The sequence below is a fragment of the Aquarana catesbeiana genome, linkage group LG06 (genome assembly GCF_042186555.1).
Source record: "Aquarana catesbeiana isolate 2022-GZ linkage group LG06, ASM4218655v1, whole genome shotgun sequence".
In the NCBI taxonomy this organism is placed as follows: domain Eukaryota; kingdom Metazoa; phylum Chordata; class Amphibia; order Anura; family Ranidae; genus Aquarana; species Aquarana catesbeiana.
In genome coordinates this window covers 418,642,081-418,662,970 of record NC_133329.1, presented here as the reverse complement: position 1 = coordinate 418,662,970, position 20,890 = coordinate 418,642,081, and the positions used below count along the sequence as shown (strand labels likewise).

General features: G+C 48.1%; 1 protein-coding gene across 1 annotated transcript in view; it reads left to right on the top strand.

Annotated features, from left to right (window-relative positions):
* The first annotated feature begins 2,613 nt into the window (after nt 1-2,613).
* LOC141147343 (ly6/PLAUR domain-containing protein 1-like) overlaps nt 2,614-20,890 on the top strand; it is a 168,747-nt gene continuing 150,470 nt past the window's right edge. Inside the window, exon 1 of the mRNA XM_073634584.1 lies at nt 2,614-2,812. Within this exon, the coding sequence (XP_073490685.1) occupies nt 2,644-2,812 (169 nt within the window). The 5' untranslated portion in view covers nt 2,614-2,643. The remainder of the gene's footprint in view (nt 2,813-20,890) is intronic.

Here is a 20,890-nt window from a genome sequence, read left to right as displayed (position 1 = left end):
AGGTATGGGATATGGAAGTGGTGTTGGGTGGAGTAGGTATGGGATATAGAAGTGGTGTTGGGTGGAGTAGGTATGGGATATGGAAGTGGTGTTGGGTGGAATAGGTATGGGATATGGAAGTGGTGTTGGGTGGAGTAGGTATGGGATATGGAATTGGTGTTGGGTGGAGTAGGTATGGGATATGGAAGTGGTGTTGGGTGGAGTAGGTATGGGATATAGAAGTGGTGTTGGGTGGAGTAGGTATGGGGTATGGAAGTGGTGTTGGGTGGAGTAGGTATGGGATATGGAAGTGGTGTTGGGTGGAGTAGGTATGGGATATAGAAGTGGTGTTGGGTGGAGTAGGTATGGGATATAGAAGTGGTGTCGGGTGGAGTAGTTATGGGATATAGAAGTGGTGTTGGGTGGAGTAGGTATGGGACATGGAAGTGGTGTTGGGTGGAGTAGGTATGGGATATGGAAGGGTTTTGGGTGGAGTAGGTATGGGATATAGAAGTGGTGTTGGGTGGAGTAGGTATGGGATATCGAAGTGTTGTTGGGTGGAGTAGGTATGGGATATGGAAGTGGTGTTGGTTGGAGTAGGTATGGGATATGGAAGTGGTGTTGGGTGGAGTAGGTATGGGATATAGAAGTGGTGTTGGGTGGAGTAGGTATGGGATATAGAAGTGGTGTTGGGTGGAGTAGGTATGGGATATGGAAGTGGTGTTGGGTGGAGTAGGTATGGGATATAGAAGTGGTGTTGGGTGGAGTAGGTATGAGATATGGAAGGGTGTTGGGTGGAGTAGGTATGAGATATGGAAGGGTGTTGGGTGGTGTAGGTATGGGATATAGAAGTGGTGTTGGGTGGAGTAGGTATGGGATATGGAAGTGGTGTTGGGTGGAGTAGGTATGGGATATGGAAGGGTGTTGGGTGGAGTAGGTATGAGATATGGAAGGGTGTTGGGTGGAGTGGGTATGGGATACAGAAGTGGTGTTGGGTGGAGTATGTATGGGATTTGGAAGTGGTGTTGGGTGGAGTAGGTATGGGATATCGAAGTGGTGTTGGGTGGAGTAGGTATGAGATATGGAAGGGTGTTGGGTGGAGTGGGTATGGGATACAGAAGTGGTGTTGGGTGGAGTATGTATGGGATATGGAAGTGGTGTTGGGTGGAGTAGGTATGGGATATGGAAGTGGTGTTGGGTGGAGTAGGTATGGGATATAGAAGTGGTGTTGGGTGGAGTAGGTATGGGGTATAGAAGTGGTGTTGGGTGGAGTAGGTATGGGATATGGAAGTGGTGTTGGGTGGAGTAGGTATGGGATATGGAAGGGTGTTGGGTGGAGTAGGTATGGGATATAGAAGTGGTGTTGGGTGGAGTAGGTATGGGATATGGAAGGGTGTTGGGTGGAGTAGGTATGGGATATAGAAGTGGTGTTGGGTGGAGTAGGTATGGGGTATAGAAGTGGTGTTGGGTGGAGTAGGTATGGGATATCGAAGTGTTGTTGGGTGGAGTAGGTATGGGATATGGAAGTGGTGTTGGTTGGAGTAGGTATGGGATATGGAAGTGGTGTTGGGTGGAGTAGGTATGGGATATAGAAGTGGTGTTGGGTGGAGTAGGTATGGGATATAGAAGTGGTGTTGGGTGGAGTGGGTATGGGATATGGAAGTGGTGTTGGGTGGAGTAGGTATGGGATATAGAAGTGGTGTTGGGTGGAGTAGGTATGAGATATGGAAGGGTGTTGGGTGGAGTAGGTATGAGATATGGAAGGGTGTTGGGTGGTGTAGGTATGGGATACAGAAGTGGTGTTGGGTGGAGTAGGTATGGGATATAGAAGTGGTGTCGGGTGGGGTAGGTATGGGATATAGAAGTGGTGTTGGGTGGAGTAGGTATGGGATATAGAAGTGGTGTTGGGTGGAGTAGGTATGGGATATGGAAGTGGTGTTGGGTGGAGTAGGTATGGGATATGGAAGGGTGTTGGGTGGAGTAGGTATGAGATATGGAAGGGTGTTGGGTGGAGTGGGTATGGGATACAGAAGTGGTGTTGGGTGGAGTATGTATGGGATATGGAAGTGGTGTTGGGTGGAGTAGGTATGGGATATGGAAGTGGTGTTGGGTGGAGTAGGTATGGGATATAGAAGTGGTGTTGGGTGGAGTAGGTATGGGGTATAGAAGTGGTGTTGGGTGGAGTAGGTATGGGATATGGAAGTGGTGTTGGGTGGAGTAGGTATGGGATATGGAAGGGTGTTGGGTGGAGTAGGTATGGGATATAGAAGTGGTGTTGGGTGGAGTAGGTATGGGATATGGAAGGGTGTTGGGTGGAGTAGGTATGGGATATAGAAGTGGTGTTGGGTGGAGTAGGTATGGGGTATGGAAGGGTATATGGGGGAGGTATTGGTTAGCGGGGAGGTAGAGGGTAATGATGGGGTTTGGGTGAAAGTTATGGGGTATGTCTCAGTTTTGATTTGGGGTATGGAAGGGTGTTTGGAGAGGAGGTTTTGGTCTGGGGAGAGGTATAAATGGGACATTGGTTGGAGGGGAGATATGAGGTATGGAAGGGGTGATGGTGATTGGAGGAGATGTGGTGGAGGGGTACGGTGGGAGGAGATTGGTGGGAGGGATTGAGGGCGGGGTGGTGGGTGATGCGGTCAGGGGGCGGGGTCCAGGCGGATGGTGAGCGGGGACTTGGCTGGTGCTGATGTTGGAGCCGGAGATGCTCGGAGCGGCGGAGAGGAGAGGAGACCCCCCGGGATCCGGAGAGGAGAGGAGACCCCCGGAGACACCATGTGGATGCAGCTGATGTGTGCGGCGTGCTGCTGCTGGGGGCTTCTTGGTGCAGGTACGTCCGAGATCTACCACCATCATCTCCAGACTCCTCTCCACCACCGTCTCTAGACTCCTCTCCACCACCATCTCTAGACTCCTCTCCACCACTATCTCTTACCCCCATCATCCCCCGACTACTGTCCTCCACCAATTATTAACCTCATCATCTCCTGACTACTATCCACCACTATCTGAAACCCCCATCATCTCCATCTATTACCCCCATCATCTCCTGACTACTACCCCCATCATCTCCAGATTACTACTCCCATCATCTCCCGACTTCTCTCCACTACTATCTCTTAACCCCATCATCTCCATCCATTACCCCAATCATCTTCCGACTACTGTCCCACCACCATCTATTACCCCCATCATCTCCAGCTACTACCCCCATGATCTCCAGACTACTGTCCCACCACCATCTATTAACCTCATCATCTTCCGACAACTGTCCACCACCATCTATTACCCTCATCATCTGCATGAATTACCCTCATCTTCTCCCGACTACTGTCCACCACCATTTATTAACCTCATCATCTCCCGACTACTGTCCACCACCATCTGAAACCCCCATCATCTCCATCTATTACCCCCATCATCTCCAGATTACTACTCCCATCATCTCCCAACTCGTCTCCACCACCATCTCTTACCCCCATCATCTCCATCTATTACCCCCATCATCTCCCGACTACTGTCCCACCACCATCTATTACCCCTATCATCGCAATGTATTACCCCAATCATCTTCCGATTACTGTCCACCACCATCTATTACCCCTATCATCACCATGTATTACTCTCATCTTCTCCCGCCTTCTGTCCACCACCATCTATTAACCTCATCATCTCCTGACTACTGTCCACCACCATCTATTACCCCTATCATCGCCATGTATTACCCTCATCATCTCCCGACTACTGTATACACCACCACCATCTATTACCCCCATCATCTCCATGTATTACCCCAATCATCTATCCACTACTGTCCACCATTAGCTTTTACCCTCATCTTCTCCCGACTACTGTCCACCACCATTTATTAACCTCATCATCTCCCGACTACTGTCCCACCACCATTTATTAACCTCATCATCTTCATCTATTACCCCCATCATCCCCCGACTACTGTCTACCACCATCTATTACCCCCATCATCTCCTGACTACTGTCCACCACCATCTATTACCCCCATCATCTCATGACTACTGTCCACCACCATCTATCACCCCCATCATCTCCCTACTACTGTACACCACCATCTATTACCCTCATCATCTCTCGGCTACTGTACACCACCATCTATTACCCCCATCATCTCCTGGCTACTGTACACCACCACCATCTATTACCCCCATCATCTCCCGACTACTGTCCACCACCATCTATCACCCCCATCATCTCCCGGCTACTGTACACCACCATCATCTATTACCCCCATCATCTCCTGGCTACTGTTCACCACCATCTATTACCACCATCATCTCCATCTTTCACCCCCATCATCTGCAGACTACTGTCCACCACCATTTTTTAACCTCATCATTTCCCTACTACTGTCCCACCACCATGTATTACCCCCATCATCTCTAGACTACTGTAAAACCCCATCATCTCCATCTATTGCCCTCATCATCTTCCGACTACTGTCTACCACTATCTATTAACCTTATCATCTCCATCTATTACCCTCATCATCTCCTGACTGCTGTACACCACCATTAACCTCATCATCTCCATCTATTACCCCCATCATCTCCCAACTACAGTACACCACCATCTATTACTCCCATAATCTCCATCTATTGCCCTCATTACTCCAGACTACTGTCCACCACCAACTATTACCACCATCATCTCCATCTTTCACCCCCATCATCTGCAGACTACTGTCCACCACCATTTTTTAACCTCATCATTTCCCTACTACTGTCCCACCACCATGTATTACCCCCATCATCTCTAGACTACTGTAAAACCCCATCATCTCCATCTATTGCCCTCATCATCTTCCGACTACTGTCTACCACTATCTATTAACCTTATCATCTCCATCTATTACCCTCATCATCTCCTGACTGCTGTACACCACCATTAACCTCATCATCTCCATCTATTACCCCCATCATCTCCCAACTACAGTACACCACCATCTATTACTCCCATAATCTCCATCTATTGCCCTCATTACTCCAGACTACTGTCCACCACCAACTATTACCCTCATCATCTCTATCTATTACCCCCATCATCCCCTGACTACTTTCCCACCACCATATTACCCCCATCATCTCCCCACCACTGTCCACCACCATCTATTACCCCCATCATCTCCAGACTACTGTCCCACCACCATCTATTACCCCCATCATCTCCCCACCACTGTCCACCACCATCTATTACCCCCATCATCTTCAGACTACTGTCCCACCAACATCTATTACCCTCATCATCTCCATCTATTACCCCCATCATCTCCAGACTACTGTCCCACCAACATCTATTACCCTCATCATCTCCATCTATTACCCCCATCATATCCCACCAACATCTATTACCCTCATCATCTCCATATATTACCCCCATCATCTCCAGACTACTGTCCCACCAACATCTATTACCCTCATCATCTCCATCTATTACCCCCATCATCTCCAGACTACTGTCCCACCAACATCTATTACCCTCATCATCTCCATCTATTACCCCCATCATCTCCAGACTACTGTCCCACCAACATCTATTACCCTCATCATCTCCATCTATTACCCCATCATCTCCAGACTACTGTCCCACCAACATCTATTACCCTCATCATCTCCATCTATTACCCCATCATCTCCAGACTACTGTCCCACCAACATCTATTACCCTCATCATCTCCATCTATTACCCCATCATCTCCAGACTACTGTCCCACCAACATCTATTACCCTCATCATCTCCATCTATTACCCCCATCATCTCCAGACTACTGTCCCAGCAACATCTATTACCCTCATCATCTCCATCTATTACCCCATCATCTCCAGACTACTGTCCCACCAACATCTATTACCCTCATCATCTCCATCTATTACCCCATCATCTCCAGACTACTGTCCCACCAACATCTATTACCCTCATCATCTCCATCTATTACCCCCATCATCTCCAGACTACTGTCCCACCAACATCTATTACCCTCATCATCTCCATCTATTACCCCATCATCTCCAGACTACTGTCCCACCAACATCTATTACCCTCATCATCTCCATTTATTACCCCATCATCTCCAGACTACTGTCCCACCAACATCTATTACCCTCATCATCTCCATCTATTACCCCATCATCTCCAGACTACTGTCCCACCAACATCTATTACCCTCATCATCTCCATCTATTACCCCATCATCTCCAGACTACTGTCCCACCATATCTATTACCCTCATCATCTCCATCTATTACCCCCATCATCTCCAGACTACTGTCCCACCAACATCTATTACCCTCATCATCTCCATCTATTACCCCCATCATCTCCAGACTACTGTCCCACCAACATCTATTACCCTCATCATCTCCATCTATTACCCCATCATCTCCAGACTACTGTCCCACCATATCTATTACCCTCATCATCTCCATCTATTACCTCTATCATCTCCAGACAACTGTCCCACCATATCTATTACCCTCATCATCTCCATCTATTACTCCCATCATCTCCAGACTACTGTCCCACCAACATCTATTACCCTCATCATCTCCATCTATTACCCCCATGATCTCCAGACTACTGTCCCACCAACATCTATTACCCTCATCATCTCCGTCTATTACCACCATCATCTCCAGACTACTGTCCCACCAACATCTATTACCCTCATCATCTCCATCTATTACCCCCATCATCTCCAGACTACTGCCCCACCAACATCTATTACCCTCATTATCTCCATCTATTACCCCCATCATCTCCAGACTACTGCCCCACCAACATCTATTACCCTCATCATCTCCATCTATTACCCCCATCATCTCCAGACTACTGTCCCACCAACATCTATTACCCTCATCATCTCCATCTATTACCCCATCATCTCCAGACTACTGTCCCACCATATCTATTACTCTCATCATCTCCATCTATTACCCCCATAATCTCCAGACTACTGTCCCACAATATCTATTACCCTCATCATCTCCATCTATTACCCCATCATCTCCAGACTACTGTCCCACCAACATCTATTACCCTCATCATCTCCATCTATTACCCCATCATCTCCAGACTACTGTCCCACCAACATCTATTACCCTCATCATCTCCATCTATTACCCCCATCATCTCCAGACTACTGTCCCACCAACATCTATTACCCTCATCATCTCCATCTATTACCCCATCATCTCCAGACTACTGTCCCACCAACATCTATTACCCTCATCATCTCCATCTATTACCCCATCATCTCCAGACTACTGTCCCACCAACATCTATTACCCTCATCATCTCCATCTATTACCTCCATCATCTCCAGACTACTGTTCCACCAACATCTATTACCCTCATCATCTCTATCTATTACCCCCATCATCTCCAGACTACTGTCCCACCATATCTATTACCCTCATCATCTACATCTATTACTCCCATCATCTCCAGACTACTGTCCCACCAACATCTATTACCCTCATCATCTCCATCTATTACCCCCATGATCTCCAGACTACTGTCCCACCAACATCTATTACCCTCATCATCTCCATCTATTACCCCATCATCTCCAGACTACTGTCCCACCAACATCTATTACCCTCATCATCTCCATCTATTACCCCATCATCTCCAGACTACTGTCCCACCAACATCTATTACCCTCATCATCTCCATCTATTACCCCATCATCTCCAGACTACTGTCCCACCAACATCTATTACCCTCATCATCTCCGTCTATTACCCCATCATCTCCAGACTACTGTCCCACCAACATCTATTACCCTCATCATCTCCATCTATTACCCCATCATCTCCAGACTACTGTCCCACCATATCTATTACCCTCATCATCTCCATCTATTACCCCCATCATCTCCAGACTACTGTCCCATCATATCTATTACCCTCATCATCTCCATCTATTACTCCCATCATCTCCAGACTACTGTCCCACCAACATCTATTACCCTCATCATCTCCATCTATTACCCCCATGATCTCCAGACTACTGTCCCACCAACATCTATTACCCTCATCATCTCCATCTATTACCCCCATCATCTCCAGACTACTGTCCCACCAACATCTATTACCCTCATCATCTCCATCTATTACCCCATCATCTCCAGACTACTGTCCCACAATATCTATTACCCTCATCATCTCCATCTATTACCCCCATCATCTCCAGACTACTGTCCCACCAACATCTATTACCCTCATCATCTCCATCTATTACCCCCATGATCTCCAGACTACTGTCCCACCAACATCTATTACCCTCATCATCTCCATCTATTACCCCATCATCTCCAGACTACTGTCCCACAATATCTATTACCCTCATCATCTCCATCTATTACCCCATCATCTCCAGACTACTGTCCCACCAACATCTATTACCCTCATCATCTCCATCTATTACCCCATCATCTCCAGACTACTGTCCCACCAACATCTATTACCCTCATCATCTCCATCTATTACCCCATCATCTCCAGACTACTGTCCCACAATATCTATTACCCTCATCATCTCCATCTATTACCCCATCATCTCCAGACTACTGTCCCACCAACATCTATTACCCTCATCATCTCCATCTATTACTCCCATCATCTCCAGACTACTGTCCCACCATATCTATTACCCTCATCATCTCCATTTATTACCCCATCATCTCCAGACTACTGTCCCACCAACATCTATTACCCTCATCATCTCCATCTATTACTCCCATCATCTCCAGACTACTGTCCCACCAACATCTATTACCCTCATCATCTCCATCTATTACCCCATCATCTCCAGACTACTGTCCCACAATATCTATTACCCTCATCATCTCCATCTATTACCCCATCATCTCCAGACTACTGTCCCACCAACATCTATTACCCTCATCATCTCCATCTATTACTCCCATCATCTCCAGACTACTGTCCCACCAACATCTATTACCATACTTGCTGGTTGCTTCCTGGCTCATCACTGCCCATCCACTAAACCTTGCCAGTGCCTATCAATGCAGCCCGATGGGCACTGGTGAGGCTGTATGACTTTGCTGTACTTCTCTCCCTCTCTATGACTCCGCTGTACTTCTCTCCCTCTCTATGACTCCGCTGTACTTCTCTCCCTCTCTATGACTCCGCTGTACTTCTCTCCCTCTCTATGACTCCGCTGTACTTCTCTCCCTCTCTATGACTCCGCTGTAATTCTCTCCCTCTCTATGACTCCGCTGTACTTCTCTCCCTCTCTATGACTCCACTGTACTTCTCTCCCTCTCTATGACTCTGCTGTACTTCTCTCCCTCTCTATGACTCTGCTGTACTTCTCTCCCTCTCTATGACTCTGCTGTACTTCTCTCCCTCTCTATGACTCTGCTGTACTTCTCTCCCTCTCTATGACTCTGCTGTACTTCTCTCCCTCTCTATGACTCTGCTGTACTTCTCTCCCTCTCGGATCCTCTCTCCTATGTTCTCTCTCGCGGTGTCTTCTGACTCTCATAGTGTCCCTCTTGTATATTCTCTCTAAGGGTCTCATTCTTCGGTTCCCTTTCTTCCGTCTCTCTTGCTCTCTTATGGTTTGTCTAGTGGAGTCTTTCCATCTCGCTTCCTTCCATAGTCGCTCTCGTATGTTTTCTCTCTCGTAGTTTCACCATCTCTCTCTCTCCCCTAATCCCTTTGTGACAGTCTTGGTATTGCGGAACGTACCCCAAAGCCCTCCTGGAGCTCTCATTGTCCTTTGGGCAGTGTGGCCAGCACTCAATTTGCTCTCTCTGTCAGTCTTTTTGCGGTTGGAGGGGCCTGTGGTGCCTCTGTCTTTCTTCTCGGTAGGAGCTGCAGACTGTTATTAGGATTCCATTAGTATGTTTGCAGTGAATGGTCCAGGGCACGGAGAAGGAACAAGATCAGAAAGAAGCGATGGGCAGCTGTGATTATCGGTCACTTTATGCCTTTCATGTCATTTTCTTTCTTTTCTTATATTTTCTTCTGGTTCTCTGTTTCCCATCACAATTTTCTTTAGCTTTTGTTGTGTGCTAATCGGCACTGACCCCTCTACTAAGAGCAGTGTTGTTAATGGTGGCAGCCAGCTAAAACCATCAGAGGAATCGCAGTCTACCCTTTTATGGGGTCTCCACTTTTAATGGGGGTTTATATAATGGTCAGTCCTCAGTTATCATAATGCAGCTTTATCTGGTGCCATTGGTTTCTTTACCTCACCACTAGAACCACCTCCACCATCACCATTGCTGCCTTCCTGAGTACCACCACAACCACCTTCCCTGTACCTTCACCTCAACCATTGTTATTTCCTTCATACTGCCACCACTACTTTCACCCTATCTCCACATCTATCATCACTGTCTTCCTCAATATCTCCACCTATATTGTCATATCCTCACCTTGACCATCTCTGCTTTCCTCAGTGGAGTGACCACTATTGTCACTCTGCCTCCACCTCCACCATTGCTGCCTTCCTCAGTACAACCACTACTAGTTCCACCAACATTAATGTCACACTATCTTGACATTACCTTCTCAGCCTTAGGACCACTAGTACCAGATCTACCACTAGTGTCATCCTACCTCCAAATCCTTCATCACTGCCTTCAGAAACGCCACCACTATCAAGTCCTCCACCACTGCTGTCACCCTACAGACCTATGTAGACCAACTTCAATGTGCAAATCCAGTGTGCTTTTGGCATCAGTTTTAGGCCCTCCTGAAATCATTCAGAATTCATTGCTGAGCAGTTCATCTGCCATTGATCTGCATTTGACCTCTTTGAGCTGCTTTTGCATTGCCATTGACTTATGTAGGCCAAGAAGAAATTCTAAGTAAGCAAAAAGGCCATTAACATTGGTCCTACCTCCAAATCCACCATTACTGCCTTCAACAATACCACCATCTTAATTGTTGTTACTGTTTTCACACCTTTACTATCACAGCGTTTGTCAACAGTACTGCCACCAAATTCACAATCACTACTGTCACCCTACCTCCGCCACTTCCCTCATCTACAGCACTACCATCAGATCCACCAATATTGCTGTCACTCTACCCCCACCACTTCCCTCATCTACAGCACTACCATCAGATCCACCAATATTGATGTCACCCTACCCCCGCCACTTCCCTCATCTACAGCACTACCACCAGATTCACCAATATTACTGTCACCCTACCCCCGCCACTTCCCTCGTCTACAGCACTACCATCAGATCCACAAATATTGATTTCACCCTACCCCCGCCACTTCCCTCATCTACAGAACTACCATCAGATCCACCAATATTGATGTCACCCTACCCCCGCCACTTCCCTCATCTACAGCACTACCACCAGATTCACCAATATTACTGTCACCCTACCCCCGCCACTTCCCTCGTCTACAGCACTACCATCAGATCCACAAATATTGATTTCACCCTACCCCCGCCACTTCCCTCATCTACAGAACTACCATCAGATCCACCAATATTGATGTCACCCTACCCCCACCACTTCCCTCATCTACAGCGCTACCATCAGATCCACCAATATTGATGTCACCCTACCCCCACCACTTCCCTCATCTACAGCACTACCATCAGATCCACCAATATTGATGTCACCCTACCCCCACCACTTCCCTCATCTACAGCACTACCATCAGATCCACCAATATTGATGTCACCCTACCCCCACCACTTCCCTCATCTACAGAACTACCATCAGATCCACCAATATTGATGTCACCCTACCCCCACCACTTCCCTCATCTACAGCGCTACCATCAGATCCACCAATATTGATGTCACCCTACCCCCACCACTTCCCTCATCTACAGCACTACCACCAGATTCACCAATATTACTGTCACCCTACCCCCACCACTTCCCTCATCTACAGCACTACCACCAGATTCACCAATATTGATGTCACCCTACCCCCACCACTTCCCTCATCTACAGCACTACCATCAGATCCACCAATATTGATGTCACCCTACCCCCACCACTTCCCTCATCTACAGCACTACCACCAGATTCACCAATATTGATGTCACCCTACCCCCACCACTTCCCTCATCTACAGCACTACCACCAGATTCACCAATATTACTGTCACCCTACCCCCGCCACTTCCCTCATCTACAGCACTACCATCAGATCCACCAATATTGCTGTCACCCTACCCCCACCACTTCCCTCATCTACAGCGCTACCATCAGATCCACCAATATTGATGTCACCCTACCCCCACCACTTCCCTCATCTACAGCACTACTACCAGATTCACCAATATTACTGTCACCCTACCCCCACCACTTCCCTCATCTACAGCACTACCATCAGATCCACCAATATTGCTGTCACCCTACCCCCACCACTTCCCTCATCTACAGCGCTACCATCAGATCCACCAATATTGATGTCACCCTACCCCCACCACTTCCCTCATCTACAGCACTACTACCAGATTCACCAATATTACTGTCACCCTACCCCCGCCACTTCCCTCGTCTACAGCACTACCATCAGATCCACCAATATTGCTGTCACCCTACCCCCACCACTTCCCTCATCTACAGCGCTACCATCAGATCCACCAATATTGATGTCACCCTACCCCCGCCACTTCCCTCATCTACAGCACTACCATCAGATCCACCAATATTACTGTCACCCTACCCCCACCACTTCCCTCATCTACAGCACTACCATCAGATCCACCAATATTGATGTCACCCTATCCCCGCCACTTCCCTCATCTACAGCACTACCACCAGATCCACCAATATTGATGTCACCCTACCCCCACCACTTCCCTCATCTACAGCACTACCATCAGATCCACCAATATTGCTGTCACCCTACCCCCACCACTTCCCTCATCTACAGCACTACCACCAGATCCACCAATATTGATGTCACCCTACCCCCACCACTTCCCTCATCTACAGCGCTACCACCAGATTCACCAATATTGCTGTCATCCTATCTTCACCATCACCACTACTTTCCTGAATACCACCATTACCAGTTCCACCATCACTATTGTTCCACAAGAACCATTCCCATTGCTGCCTCCCTCGTTGGCAACACTACTATCACCCCTCACCATGACTGCCTACCTCAACACCTCCTCTACCAGCCATTATTATTCTAACAGAACCATCATCAGGAGATATGACTCCCCACGGAGTCTTTAGAAATGAAGGTCCTTTGATGTAAATAAAGTTGGTAATGTAAATGAAGAGAAGGCTGGCTTAAAGACTAAATTTAGGATTATAAGCACTGACATATATTTTTAAAGAGTCTACGGGGTAAGTGGAGATCCTCAAGGTTCATTGTTTGGAGCACTACTTTCAAACTGATCTAGACAGATTGGTTGTTTAGGCAGCCAGATGGGAAATGAGGTCTAATATGGAATAATCTAAAGTTTTATAGTTGGGGTAAAAAATATGCATGCAATTTAAAACCCAAAACTAAGGAGAAGTGTGTGAGTATGTGCGTGTGTTTGGGGGCTTGGGGTTTGGATGAATTAATAATGGAAACATCTGGGTGTCCTTGTAGAGCAGATATGTAATATTTGCAAGCCTTACCCATTTGCAGCTTCTAAAAAAGATCAGTGTTCTGGTCATATTCATCCTCTCAGCTTAAATATCTACCATCACTTAATGCCTCAGTTCGGTCACCTCACTACCACCATCAGTGGTACTACAACTCTACGACATCTGTTACCCCACCACCATCAATGTGTTCTTCACATCACCACCACTTTGTCACCCGGCATAGCAGGAAGGATTCCCACATCCATCTTGAATGTATGAATGAGGGAATGGGTTCCGTTTTTATCATTCAGCCCCCCCCTGGCTAAATGCAAAAGATTGGATGGAGGGGAGAGGTATGGGACCCCCTGTCAGTTTTTGGGGCTGTCTGTGCCCCCGTTATGGAGGTTCTTCCTCTCTATTTGTCCTGTTTACCATTATCATTGAAAGTGAAAGTAAAAGAAAATTCCCAAATTTGGGGTGTCCCCAGAAAAGTAATAGAGGGGAAATCTTCCAAAGGGGACACTAGTTCTTGTGATGTGGGGGGCCCCAAGGAATTCCCTTAATTTGCAGGGATTTCCTCTCACTTCTTGGACCTGGAAGTGAAGGCAAATGTCTGCATTGGGACACAGAAGGCGAAAAAAAATCAGACGGGGGTTATAACCCTCCCTTGCTCTATCCAAAATGAAGTTCTACTTGAAGTGAAAATAGAAGATGGGTATTCGCATTGTACAGGAAATAACACAAAATACAAAGTGCTATGTCTACATGTTCCATATTTCCACTTCCATGGAACTAATGGTCATAATACAGACAGCTGATAATGTGGAATCCCAAAAGTTACCATAACAGACTGTACAGATGCCGGATGCCAGGTGACGATGGGTGCTGGAAAAAAATAACAATGTTTCAGGGAGCTTGTCTCCTATTCTTAAGTCACAACCCATTGCATTTATTGATGTGTGGACTTATTTGATTGTCTGTTCATTAGAGTTTTTTTTTTAGGAGGTCTCCGGTATGGTTGCAGCAGCCATTACAACCTGCTTTGAGCATATAACATATTGAGTGTGGATCGTCCATTTCTATTTACTAACATCTCCACTAGGGATGAGCCGAACACCCCCCGGTTCGGTTCGCACCAGAACCCGCGAACGGACCGAAAGTTCGCACGAACGTTAGAACCCCATTGACGTCTATGGGACTCAAACGTTCGAAATCAAAAGTGCTCATTTTAAAGGCTAATTTGCATGGTATTGTCCTAAAAAGGGTTTGGGGACCCGGGTCCTACCCCAGGGGATATGTATCAATGCAAAAAAAACTTTTAAAAACGGCCGTTTTTTCGGGAGCAGTGATTTTAATGATGCTTAAAGTAAAAAAAAAAAAAGTGAAATATTCCTTTAAATATCGTACCTGGGGGGTGTCTATAGTATGCCTGTAAAGTGACGCGTGTTTCCCATGTTTAGAACAGTCCCTGCACCAAATGTCATTTTTAAAGGAAAAAATCTCATTTAAAACTGCTTGCGGGTTTAATGTCATGTCGGGTCATGGCAATATGGATGAAAATCAGTGAGACAAACGGCATGGGTACCCCCCAGTCCATTACCAGGCCCTTTGGGTCTTGTATGGATATTAAGGGGAACCCCGCACCCAAATTAAAATAAGGAAAGGTGTGGGGCCACCAGGCCCTATGTACTCTGAACAGCAGTATACAGGCGGTGCAAACAAGACAGGGACTGTAGGTTTGTTGTTAAGTAGAATCTGTTTGTAATTTTGAACATTTTTAACGTGTTTAGCTCCAGCCAAAAAATCTTTTCTAAGCTTTTTGGAAAACATAGGGAAGGGTTATCACCCCTGTGACATTTGTTTTGCTGTCTTTCCTCCTCTTCAGAAGATTTCACCTCACTTTTTTGTCCCAATGAAAAATGTTTTTTGAAAATTTGGGTTTTTTTGTGGAACAAGGATTGGAAAGCATCAGTGGAAAGGAGAAATTGTTTTCCCATATTAACTCTTACAGGAGAGAATTTCCCTTCCTAGGGGTAGATTTCATCTCACTTCCTGTTGTCTCCTTCCGTTTGCAAGTAGGAGTCGTTTGTAAGTTAGTTGTTTGAAAGTAGGGTCCTGCCCTATATACTCAGCAGAAATTTGGGCCTTAGGTGTTGCTGTGGCCACAACACTGTAAGCCCTCACAGGGCCCTGCTGTGAAATATTAGATCAAGAATTGTAATTACATGCCCCTGTTGAACAGGAGCTGAAAAATTAGGCCTTAGGCACTGGTGCTGGTGCCACAACACTGCAACCCCTCACAGACACTCTAGTTGGAACGCAGGAACGAGCCCTGCTGCAAAGTATTGCTTCAAAAATTGTAATTACACGCCCCTGTTAGACAGGGGCAGAAAAATTGGGCCTTAGGCACTGGTGCTGGTGCCACAACACTGCAACCCCTCACAGACACTCTAGTTGGAACGCAGGAACGAGCCCTGCTGCAAAGTATTGCATCAAAAATTGTAATTACACGCCCCTGTTAGACAGGGGCAGAAAAATTGGGCCTTAGGCACTGGTGCTGGTGCCACAACACTGCAACCCCTCACAGACACTCTAGTTGGAATGCAGGAACGAGCCCTGCTGCAAAGTATTACATCAAAAATTGTAATTACACGCCCCTGTTAAACAGGGGCTGAAAAATTGTGCCTTAGGCACTGGTGGTGGCGCCCAGAACCAAAAATGTTCTTACAAGCTATCAGCGTGATGATTGAGGAGGAAGAGGATAATTACTCAGGGATAGTCACTCAGCATCAGCATAGGCAGTCTTTGAAGGGATCTGAGATTTCAAAAAAAATTATTCGGTTACATCAGCATCAGGTGCTTGGTAGCTGGTGGTGATCCAAGACTCATTCATTTTTATGAAGGTCAGCCGATCGACCGAGTCGGTGGACAGACGCACTCTGTGATCGGTTACCACGCCTCCAGCAGCACTGAATGTGCGTTCCGAAAGAACGCTGGATGCAGGACAGGCCAGTAGCTCAATTGCATACTGTGCAAGCTCTGGCCAGTGATCCATCCTCAAGACCCAGTAACCCAGAGGATTTTCGGTGGGAAAGGTGTCCAAGTCTGATCTTGCCCCTAGGTATTCCTGCACCATGTAAAACAGACGCTGGCGATGGTTGCTGGAACCGATCATACCTTGGGGCTGCGGACCAAAAAATTGTCTGAACGCATCGGTCAGACGGCCACCTTCTCCACCGCTCCTTCTTTGACTGACCGAAGCCTCAGCAACACGTTGTCCAGAAACAGGAGTTTGTAACCTCCCAGTCTCTGGGAACGCGTTGCACAGACCTTTCTGCAAGGCCTCCCGAAGATGTTTCATCCTCTGCTCCCTCTGCGATGGCAAGATAAGGTCCGCAACCTTACCCTTGTAACGTGGATCAAGGAGGGTTGCCAGCCAGTATTGGTCCTTCTCCTTGATACCACGAATACGAGGATCCTTACGCAGGCTTTGCAGGATCAGGGAGGCCATGCAGCGTAGGTTTGCTGAGGCATTCGGTCCGGAGTCCTCTGGGTCACTAAGAACGACATGGTCCGCAGCCACCTCCTCCCAGCCACGTACAAGTCCATGTGTTTCTTGGGACTGATCCCTTAAAGACTGCTGCTGATGCTGAGTGCCAGGCTCCACCTCCATACTGACACAATCTTCCTCCTCCTCCTCCTCTTCCTCCTCGTCCTCTTCCTGTGTGATCGGCGGGCACGCAGGAACACTGTCTGGATAAAGGGGGCCTTGAGAGCTAAGGAAGTCCTCCTCTTCCTGCCTCTGTTCTGCCTCAAGTGCCCTGTCCATTATTCCACGCAGCGTGTGCTCCAACAGGTGGACAAGGGGGACAGTGTCACTGATGCATGCACTGTCACTGCTCACCATCCTCGTGGCCTCCTCGAATGGTGACAGGACAGTGCATGCATCCCTGATCATGGCCCACTGGCGTGGGGAAAAAAAACCAAGCTCCCCTGACCCTGTCCTGGTGCCATAGTCGCACAGGTACTCATTGATGGCCCTCTGCTGCGTGTGCAGCCGCTGCAGCATGGCCAATGTTGAGTTCCACCTGGTGGGCATGTCACAGATTAGGCGGTTCTTGGGCAGGTTAAACTCCTTTTGGAGGTCCGTCAGCCGAGCACTGGCATTATATGACCGGCGGAAATGCACACAGACTTTCCTGGCCTGCCTCAGGACATCCTGTAAGCCCGGGTACCTGCCCAAGAACCGCTGCACCACCAAGTTAAGGACGTGAGCCAAACAGGGCACATGGGTCATTTGTCCCTGTCGGAGGGCAGAGAGGAGGTTGGTGCCATTGTCGCAAACCACCATTCCTGCCTTAAGTTGGCGTGGCGTCAACCACCTCTGAACCTGCCCCTGCAGAGCTGACAGAACCTCTGCCCCAGTGTGGCTTCTGTCCCCCAAGCACACCAGCTCAAGCACCGCATGGCATCTTTTGGCCTGCGTACTTGCGTAGCCCCTTGAACGCCTACGGAGCACCGCTGGTTCCGAGGAAGAGGCCATGGAGGAAGAAGAAGAGGAGGGGGTGGAGGAGAGAGGTGTGTCACAATCAGCATTTTGGAGGCGTGGTGGCGGAACAACCTCCAACACTACTGCACCTTGTCCTGCATCCTTCCCAGCTGCCAGCAGAGTCACCCAATGCGCCGTGAAACTTAGGTAACGTCCCTGTCCATGCCTGCTGGACCATGAGTCAGCGGTAATATGCACCTTACCGCTGACCGCCCTGTCCAGCGAGGCATGGACATTGCCTTCCACATGCCGGTAGAGAGCCGGAATCACCTTCCGTGAGAAAAAGTGGCGTTTGGGTACCTGCCACTGAGGAACCGCACATTCCACAAACTCACAGAAGGGGGCAGAGTCTACCAACTGAAAAGGCAGCAGTTGAAGTGCTAGCAATTTTGCCAAGCTAGCATTCAACCGCTGGGCATGTGGATGGCTGGGAGCAAACTTCTTTCGGCGGTGCAGCAGCTGGGGCAGGGAAATTTGCCTGGTACAATCTGACGTCGGTGTACCAAAAGCAGATTGCCCACAAGTACTTGGCTGTGACACACCTAATTCTACACCTTCATTCCTCTCACTGCAGGTCTCAGAGAGGACTGAAGGTCTAGTGGGGTTGGAAATCTCAGCTGATGAGGAGCAAGGAGAGATCCTCTTTGTTCTTTGGTGTGGGTCTTTTAGATACACTTGCCAACGAACTGCATGGCAGGTCAACATATGTCTGGTCAAGCATGTGGTACCCAAGCGGGAGATGTTTTGGCCACGCGAGATACGCTTGAGACATATGTTGCAAATAGCAGCGGTGCGATCTGATGCACTCGTCTCAAAAAAGGCCCACACCAAAGAACTTTTTGAATAACGCGCAGAGACTGCAGCGCCCTGCACATGTGGAGCTTTGGGGTGTGATGCAGTCAATGTGCTGCCCTTAGGCTGGCCCCTGGAGGGCATCCTGCCTCGTTGGTGATGTGCCGCCGCCTCCTCCTCCTCCTCCTCCTCCTCTCTCCTATCAGGCACCCACGTTGAGTCAGTGACCTCATCATCCCCTCCCTCCTCATCACTGGAGCAAACCTGGCAGTATGCTGCAGCAGGGGGAGCATGACTGCCAGATTGCTGTCCTTCTTGGGCACCCCCTCTGTCCGTGCTCATGTTACTGCCTTCATCGAGCTCAGTATCGTCATCAGAGCCTTCCAAACGCTGGGCATCCTCCTGGAGCATGTACCCAACACTGTGGTCAAACAGTTCGAGGGAATCCTCATGAGGACATGGTGGAGCTAGGGAAGGAGTCACTGATGACATTGAGCTGAGGGAAGAGGCCGCTGCTTTGCCAGACAAAGCACCCTGGGCATGGGTGAGAGAGGATGAGGAGGATGAGGACGGCTTGGTCATCCACTCGACCAAGTCTTCCGCATGTTGCGGCTCAACATGGCCAGCTGCCGAAAAAAAGGCCAAGCGTGTCCCATGGCCACGTGCTGATGAGGATGCACCGTCTCCACGACCAGCACTAGACACAGAGCCTGCTTGCCCTCTCTTATTGGCTTGTGACTGTCTGCCTCTCCTTCTTGGCCTTCCATACATACTAATGGCCTGTAGCTGCACTAAGCTGGGATAGAACACCTGTAATTTTCTTCAGGTAGCTTTATATACTGTAACCAGACAAGCCTGCCTGTCAGTAGGAAGATAACAGGAACGGATCTAGCTGAACACTGTGAGCAGGACGCACTGCACTAAATGTAAATAGTCTAGAAGATAACAGGAACGGATCTAGCTGAACACTGTGAGCAGGACGCACTGCACTAAATGTAAATAGTCTAGAAGATAACAGGAACGGATCTAGCTGAACACTGTGAGCAGGACGCACTGCACTAAATGTAAATAGTCTAGAAGATAACAGGAACGGATCTAGCTGAACACTGTGAGCAGGACGCACTGCACTAAATGTAAATAGCAGGAACGGATCTAGCTGAACACTGTGAGCAGGACGCACTGCACTAAATGTAAATAGCAGGAACGGATCTAGCTGAACACTGTGAGCAGGACGCACTGCACTAAATGTAAATTGCAGGAACGGATCTAGCTGAACACTGTGAGCAGGACGCACTGCACTAAATGTAAATAGTCTAGAAGATAACAGGAACGGATCTAGCTGAACACTGTGAGCAGGACGCACTGCACTAAATGTAAATAGCAGGAACGGATCTAGCTGAACACTGTGAGCAGGACGCACTGCATTAAATGTAAATAGTCTAGATAGAAGATAACAGGAACGGATCTAGCTAAACTGAATACAGTGTATATATATATATATATATATGCAACACCTGGGATGCATATATATACACACAATACACTGTAAGTGCAGCTAACTGACTGACTGTTCTGCCTAATCTATCTAACTCAAAGCAAATGACACTGTCTGTCTCTCTCTCTATCTCTCAGCACACCGGAACACACACTACACAGGGCCGCCGTGCAGGCGGCCTTATATAGTGTGGGGTGTGTACTAAATCCCCTGAGCCATAATTGGCCAAAGCCACCCTGGCTTTGGCCAATTACAGCTCTCTCTACTGACGGCGCTGTGATTGGCCAAGCATGCGGGTCATAGTGCATGCTTGGCCAATCATCAGCCAGCAATGCACTGCGATGCCGCAGTGAATTATGGGCCGTGACGCGCCACACGAATTTAGCGCGAACGGCCCATATCGTTCGCAATTCGGCGAACGGGCGAACAGCCGATGTTCGAGTCGAACATGGGTTCGACTCGAACACGAAGCTCATCCCTAATCTCCACCACCACTGA